Below are 8,133 nucleotides of genomic sequence, written 5' to 3' on the forward strand. Positions count from 1 at the left end.
AGCGTCTTACCTGGGCAAATTTTGAGACTTGGTTTCCAAATGAGATGCAAATTTTGCATCTCATTTGGAAACCAAGGACCCAGAGTATGGAGGAAGAATGGAGAGGCACACACTGCAAGATGGTTGAAGTCCAGTGTGAAGTTTCCAGAGTCTGTGTTGATTTGGGGAGCCATGTCATCTGCTGGTGTTGGTCCACTGTGCTTCATTAAGTCCAGGGTCAACGCAGCCGTCTACCAGGAGATTTTGGAGCACTTCATGCTTCCTTCCGCAGACGAGCTCTATGGGAATGCTGACTTAATTTTCCAGCAGGACTTGGCACCTGCCCACACTGCCAAAAGCACCAAAACCTGGTTCAATGACCGTGGGATTACTGTGCTTGATTGGCCAGCAAACTCGGCTGACCTGAACCCCATAGAGAATCTATGGGGCATTGCCAAGAGAAAGATGAGAGACATGAGACTGAACAATGCTGAAGGCCGCTATTGAAGCATCCTGGTCTTCCATAACACCTCAGCAGTGACACAGGCTGATAGCTTTCATGCCACGCCACATTGAGGCAGTAATTGCTGCAAAAGGGGCCCAAACCAAGTACTGAGTACATATGCATGCTTATGCTTTTCAGAGGTCCGATATTCTATGTACAATCCTTGTTTTATTGATTGCATGTAATCTAATTTTTGGAGATTAGCATTTTGAAAAGAACAGTTTATTAATGGTAATATACTGTGAGTGTTTTTCATGAAATATGTACAGATAGAAAGATTGAAGCTGCTATTGCTGACCTTCCCTTCTAAAAATGTTAGTTGCCTGACTGCCATGCTGATCTGATGACTTCAGTACTTTCATACTAACCTGGAACAAGTGGAATTCACTGGCTGGATGTTTGATCTAGGCTAACGAATCAGGGCCTATTCACACTGTTGTGTTGTGGCAAAGCATGTAATGCACATTACATGCGTCAGTATGTTTTGGTTACATTAATTTTCAAAGACACCCCTATGCAAAACTCGCATGCGGTGCAGCACACCACAACGCATGCTAACACACTACCACATGTTGTAGTGCACTGTGCTGAAAAAAATGGTGTAGACAGTTTTTTTTTCAGGATGTGAATGGGACCTCACAGTTTTGATGCTATAGACAGCTGGTCAGCTACCATTTTCAGAAGCACAGACGCTACTGTATATATTCTTTTCTGTATGGGTTACTTTCTGTGTAACTGCAGCCCAAACTTTTTTTTAGTTATAAATAGGGTGGGAAAAGGTTAGAACTTCTGTCGGTTGTTTTGCTGCCCTCTCTGGCCCCACTAAGGAGTTTTTCCCTCACTTTATGTCCCAGCGATTATGTGTTTTAGTGCCATCTTTGCCAAGAGAGCAGTACAAATTGACAGAAATTGTCAAAAATTGTAGATCTACTTGGTTAGCCAGTTGGGGAAGAAACAGGCTTTTTGCTGTACGGAGGATAATGATTATGGTGTTCCTGTTCCTTGTATTCAACTCATACCTACCTGTTTTTTTTTACTTTGTTCAGATCCTTCATCATAAAAGGTGCACTCTGCTCATTTGTTCACTTGTTTATTGATTTATTTGTACCTAAATTAATAAAAAATCTATTGAAAGAAAATTGACAGAGGTTCTAACCATTCCCCACTCTATCCAAAAGGAAACAAAAAATGGTTTAAAAGTTTGTGTTGTCAATCAATGAAATGCATACACATACGACAACTACCATTTTTTTGTAAAATAATTTTATATACTAAAGAAAGTTTTGTTCACAATACAAACATGGGTATACATTAAAGTTCACTGTTATTTTCATCCTGTGTACAATGGTTTTCCCCAAAAATCAGAGCAAACAAAGCATTCCTGAAAATGTTTTGGGAGTGATAGAGGGCAAATACATGACAAGTGGGGCTACTAGGCACATTCATTATCATCCTTTTCCCATTCACTGGATTCTACCACTATCCTACCTACAAATCAGGGTTCTAGTCACTTTATCAGCAGGAAATTGTTTATCTTCATTTCTCCAGACTCATACTTCATATACCCCTTTAATATAATCTTGCTGCTACTGCAAGGACTTCAAGATCTTTTTACCAAGTAATTATACAGACATGGCTACTGGGGTCTTGAGCATTTGGGCAAACACAACAAATATCTGAATGCCCAGAAGGAAACATTGATAAACAACACTGTCATTTTCAGTGTTACATTTCAGTGCACTTGGAATGAAAAGATCACGTAGCAGTGAAAAGTCCTTCAAACAATGTTAAACTTTGGCCATGTTAAAAATGTATTTGTGTCACTCCACGCATGTAAAAGGAGAACTATGGGGTCCAAGTTTATCTTCATTTTCGGATTCCTTAGGCTAAATGAGTAAATTATTGTAATTTACGCCTTTAATCCAAAATGCACCTTAAGCCTGTAATTGTTTCTTTAAGATGATGGGCGGGGCTAAGCGCTGCAAAGAGAGAGATCCCCACAATACTGGTGGGATCATCCCCAGGGATCTCTTGTCACTTTGACTGGCGGAACTTCTTGTGAGCTACGCGTCCACAAACATTTGGGCATGGGCAGCAGCTCTGTCCCCTCAGCTCTCTCCCTGCCCCCTGTGCAAGACCATATATTGTGAATTATGTCACTGGGGATGCCTTCCAGCTTGTTTACAAAGAGAAACAAGCTGACAAGCATCTAATAGTTGCTACAATGTCAGCGGCTGCTGGCATTGTAGTAACAAGTGAGACAGAGAGAGACAGTGAGTGAGGGGGAGAGAGCAGGTAGAGAGCGGGGAGAATGACTCAGCGGTTCTTACCATGACTTGCTGCTGCAAGTCTTCTTGAGACACTGCCTCCCGCGTGTCAGCGTGCACACAGGTGTGTCTGGGCTTTGAGAAAGCGCAGCCACACCAGATTTAGCTGAGGGCAGGCTGCAGTAACTGTTAATGTCCCCTAAGAGGAAAGGAGCTTGGAGCAGGGCTGCAGGTGGCCGTTTTCTGTGTTTTGGGAGGACTTTATCCCAGATGTGCTGTGGAAATCAGGAATACTGCTAATAGAGTAAAGGTAAGGAGTATGTTTATTTGGCATTAGGTCACAATTCTCCTTCAAACCTCCAAAGGTCCACATGTAAATCTTAGGCAGCCAAACAATGGATCACCTATGACCATCCTTAAGTTGTCTCAATTATATAGCTGTGAGAAAAATAATGGCATGCAGCCAGGATGTTTAGGAGAGTAGCAAGCAGCCTCAAAATATGTATGTCAAACTAAAGGGCAACTAGACATGGCTCATTTTTCAGAGCGTGACAACATTTTAAGCTGAACCCTTTAAACAAATATTGTCTGAATACAAAAGGCATATGTATTCTTATCTGAATCTTGGTGTGCTTTGTGTATTTTTTTCCCCACATCTGATGTGAAACTTTTCCTCTGTGCAAGAGTTTGCGGTTATCAAGACTAGTTGCTGCTACCCTCTCTCCTTGTACAGGGTGCTATAGTTTTCTTCAGGCAGCCTGTAGTGGGTGGACCTGCTGGATCCATCCCACAGCTCTGCTCTCTGCACAGCTTAATGTGCAGTACAGTGATGACGTCACTGCAACTTTTGTAAGGTAACCACCGGGGTTGCAAAGGCATTTGATGCACACAAAGTGGATTTATATCCTTTGTGTCAAGGTTCTCATTCATCCAGGTCATGGTATATCTGTAGAAAAATAAGTCAAGGCAACTGGACTTGCTGTATTTTTCTTGAAGACGTTTCACTGGTCATCCCACTAGCTTTCTCAATGAGAAAGCTGGTGGGATGACCAGTGAAACGTCTTCAAGAAAAATACAGCAAGTCCAGTTGCCTTGACTTATTTTTTACAGATATATCCTTTGTGGTTATAAATATATTTGAATAAAAAGTTTTTATTCATGGAGTTTAGTTTTAAGATATTTGATTCACATTTAATTTTCTAATTTTTCACAGGGGCCTGAACCAGGAAGGCCTATTGAAAATCATTAAAACAACAAAGGCTTTTTAAAGCAATTACAGTATTAGCACATATACAGGTCAAATATATTAATGGCATTCACATTGTATCAAAGTATTTATGGTTGTTACTGCTTCCCCTCCATACAGAAAAATTTCTTGCTTTTTGTTATACTTCCAGTAAAGTCTGAGGAAGATACAATGGGAAAAAAATACATCTAATGTGTTTGCATGGTTTTTTTTTTTTAAAAAAAAAAAGATATATATAATTTAAATACCCTTTTCTGCAGTGCTTATTTTACACTTCTGTCTAGCTCCACACACTTTCATAATCCCTAAAAAAGAATATTCAATAATAAAACTGCCTGTAACCTGGCCACTTGACTTCATTTCGATAAATACCGATTCCTGATGGAAATATGACCTATACAGCAAGCATAAATATGGCACATTAAAATTAGTGCACAAAATGGAGGTCTGAACCTATGCAGTCTTATAAGTTAAGAGTAGGTTGGTTGTGTTTGGGGAACAAAAGTTTCCACTGGAGGGAAGATCAGTAGATAACCATAGCTAGTATATCTTTGATAGATCTCGTGTTCAAGAGCATAAACTACAAAATGACAGTCGCACATTAGAGTACAGTACAGTTTTGAGAACATTGTTTTTTTAGTGTGATAATCCAGTTGCTGGACAATATATACTCCAACAACAGTTTGGCAAAAAAATTCCAATAAGATTGGTCCATATTCTAAATGTAGGTATTCCAGGCAGTAGACTGCTGCATAATTGTCCTTCAACCTTTGACATGGCAAGTGTTGGACCTGGCCTGTTTATGGGTACCTGTGGCACTCTTCTCCAACCACAAAATAACAGGCGACACAAAGCAGTTGACATATATCTTCTATGCATAAGAATTAGTCCATACATATGACAGTAGTAGCTTATGTGAGCACGTTCACAGAAGCTGTAGGGACCATTTTTTGGATTCACAGTACACCTAAGCTCTACAATAGTGATGATTAAATGCCCTGTGTAAAGTTTGCAGAGATGTCACACACATTGCAAATTGCATCAATATCACCCACATAAAATGCTGTTACACTTTCAACTTTACCACCATAAAAAAAAAACAATCAGCTCACTGCAGTGTAAAGGTGCCCATACACCTTACGGTTATCGTACGATAATCGTAACGTGTGAATAGAGTGACCGACTGATAGTACTGTACAATCGTACGACTTTTGACGGTCAAGCATGTTTGAAAAATGTGGTCGATCCTACGATGTTCGCATGGTTGGGGGCGTTTCCGTCCGTCAAAAGTCGTACGATTAACACTGCGCAAACGAAAATAATTATGGTCAATTACCGCAAGTTGTCCAGGTGTTTTTGTTTAACTACCGCTGATTGAACCTTGCGATAATCGGGGCAGGATGGGGCATGGGGGGAAAATCGTACGACGGTTCGATCATCAGACGAAAAGTTTCGTCCGATAATCGTAAGGTGTATGGGCACCTTAAAGGACCAATCTTCTCCATGCTCACAAAACAAACAACAAAACATTCTGGCCTTTCTTTAGGAGGAAGGGCAAAGCATTCAGAGTGTGGGCTGCCATTTAAGAACATTAGTTTCATAACAATATCAAATTCACCCAGGAAAAAAATCTTGGTTTTCAAAACAAAAAATATATATATTTAATTTTAGGCACTGAATTTGCAACACAAGAGGGCGAAAGTCACTATACACTTTTCCTGCTTTACAAAAGTCCAACTGGTAAATACCAAAAGTCTTCAGCATTTGTCTTCGTGACAAGTCTCTGTTTGTGGTCAGGGTAACTTGTTAGAAATTCCACAATGCTTGTTGGAAGCTCCCAATTTAACTTGAATATCGGTCTTTCATTCATACTCAACAAAACAGTCAAGGACCAGATGTCAATATTTACTTTGGCCATTCTCCAAATTCTATATTTTCTTGGCAAGAAGGAAAACTGCTTAACTAGCCATTATTGAGTAGACATGTGTGATTCGTTTCGTTACGAATCGAAATCCGTACGAATTTCCTGAAATTCGTAAATTCGGAAGCATCCAAAATCCGAATTGCAGTTTCCGAATTATATCCGAAAAACGAAAATTCCGTTAACGAATTTTGGATCCGAATTTCGTTGAAACGGGAACTAATATTACCCCTGTAAATGAGGTTGAACAACATGACAAGATTTTTTTTTTATACGAAATTTGGATCCGCTGCTGCGGATATTAACAAAAGGTATTTTTGCTTTTTAACTTCATCATAACGAATGTTCGTAAAGTTACGAAAATGTGACGAAACTAACGAAAATTCGTATTTCGTACGAATCCGAATTGAGTTTCGGACACAAATTACGAAAAATACGAAATAACGGGTATTCCGAAACGAAACAAATTTTCTGACGGCGCACAAGTCTATTATTGAGTCACATTATATACCACCTTCTGCGTTCCCATTTAAAAAAAACTTCACAAGTCCAAATTGAAGATTAAATGCACCAGCATTGTTTAAAACTTTCACACGTCGAAGACTAAAAAGGTGCATTAAACCCACACAGTAGAACTTTTGCTTTCTGCTACTCCCTGATATGTTAAATAGGATCTCTTAGTCTTATGAACTAGCCACACACAACATGAGGTTGAAACATGAACCAGATTAAAATACTGTGCAAGCTATTAACAAAAAAATACGTGAGCTATTATGGTGGATATAGCTACAATGTTTCGACCACGGAAAGTGCAGGACTTACATTTCAGTGGGGTCCAAGAAGCTAAATTAAAATAAAAAATATGTGGGACATGGAGTGTTCATACAAATCTCCTATTCCACATAATCCTCCACAGCCTTCTTTTAAAATGGCGCTGTACCGTGAACTGATGCACTTGGCAGCAACATATGTAAAAAATAAAAATAACATTAAAAATAAAACAAAAAAACACCTTATGACAGCTGCAGCTTCTACATATTTTTCCAGGTTTGGATTAAAAGAGAATGTTAAATGCCTCTGAGACTGCCAAAGACAGTCAAGTCCACAAGTCCAACATGGCTGAGTCATAGGGAAGGGTTTTCTACAGCTCAGTCTTTCACCAGCCTGTAGATGTGATGCTGAGCTCCATGTTCACTGGTAGACACTTCAAATACATAAGCTATGCAGAGAAGCAATTCTTGAGTGTCCCGATTTGTAACCACCTGAGTAGGATAAAAAAAAAAGACAAAATAATATAATTACATTTAAAAATGCAAAATAAAAGTCTTTAGTAAATATGTTCAAGAACAGTATTATGGTTCACAGAAAAGACCAGCAACGCTAGCGGCATCCATACATACAGTAAAATTTACTAATCTGAGTTCTTTGTTTTTGCTTACTAAGATGATCAACGATTGAATGCAAGGGCATTTGGGTAGAACGTGCACATAATGTGCAAGTGTTCATTAAAAATCATCACATGTATTTTAAATGTAACTAGCATACATTTTTGCACAATGAGTACTTTAAGCTATACTACAGCCTTAAAGGAGAACTATGGGGTTAAGTCTGTTCCCCATAGTTCTCCTTAGGCTAACGGGAGGAAACAAACTAGCGCCCTCCCTTCGTATACTGAGAAGCTGCAGCTGAAGCGGATCCCGACAATTGTGCCGGGATCCGCCCAGCTGCGTGACTGACAGCTGGCTCTGCCTATCTAAAGGTAGAGCCGGCTGTACCCCGCCCCCCCATCCGTTCTGCCAGTCAGCGCTGGCGGATTGACGCGGGGAGTGGGGGGAATCCAGCCCCTCCCCTGTCACGGCAGAGAGCCGTGACAGGATCGAGAGGTGAGCGAACGCCGGTATGTGTTTGCTCACCTCCCGATCTACTGAGCCGACCTGTGACAGTCTCATTGTCACAGGTCGGCTAGAACTATGAGGTGAATGAAAAGCACTCACCTCATAGTTCTCCTTTAACCTCTTGCCGCCCACCTGTAGTAAAAAAACGGACGGACGGCACTGCTGCATTGGCGGGTTGCCGTCTCCAGACAGCAATTTTTTTCTGCTCGCGCGCGCCCCCTAGCGGGCACGCACGGGCAGAAAAGACCCGACCATTGCACACACCCATCACCGGGTGTTTCACATATAGGCGATCAGCGGGTCCATAGCCCGCCGATCGC

The 8,133-nt window shown here is 40.6% G+C and overlaps 1 protein-coding gene across 2 annotated transcripts in view; it reads right to left on the bottom strand.

Annotated features, from left to right (window-relative positions):
- Window positions 1–6,975: 6,975 nt before the first annotated feature.
- LOC108799654 (transcriptional enhancer factor TEF-1-like) overlaps window positions 6,976–8,133 on the bottom strand; it is a 149,089-nt gene continuing 147,931 nt past the window's right edge. For both annotated transcript variants that reach the window (XM_018571550.1, XM_018571551.1), the window contains one exon: window positions 6,976–7,180. In XM_018571550.1, the coding sequence (XP_018427052.1) occupies window positions 7,067–7,180 (114 nt within the window). In that variant the 3' untranslated portion in view covers window positions 6,976–7,066. The remainder of the gene's footprint in view (window positions 7,181–8,133) is intronic.

This window comes from Nanorana parkeri, unplaced genomic scaffold (genome assembly GCF_000935625.1).
Source record: "Nanorana parkeri isolate BGI_ZX_2015 unplaced genomic scaffold, ASM93562v1 scaffold1779, whole genome shotgun sequence".
In the NCBI taxonomy this organism is placed as follows: domain Eukaryota; kingdom Metazoa; phylum Chordata; class Amphibia; order Anura; family Dicroglossidae; genus Nanorana; species Nanorana parkeri.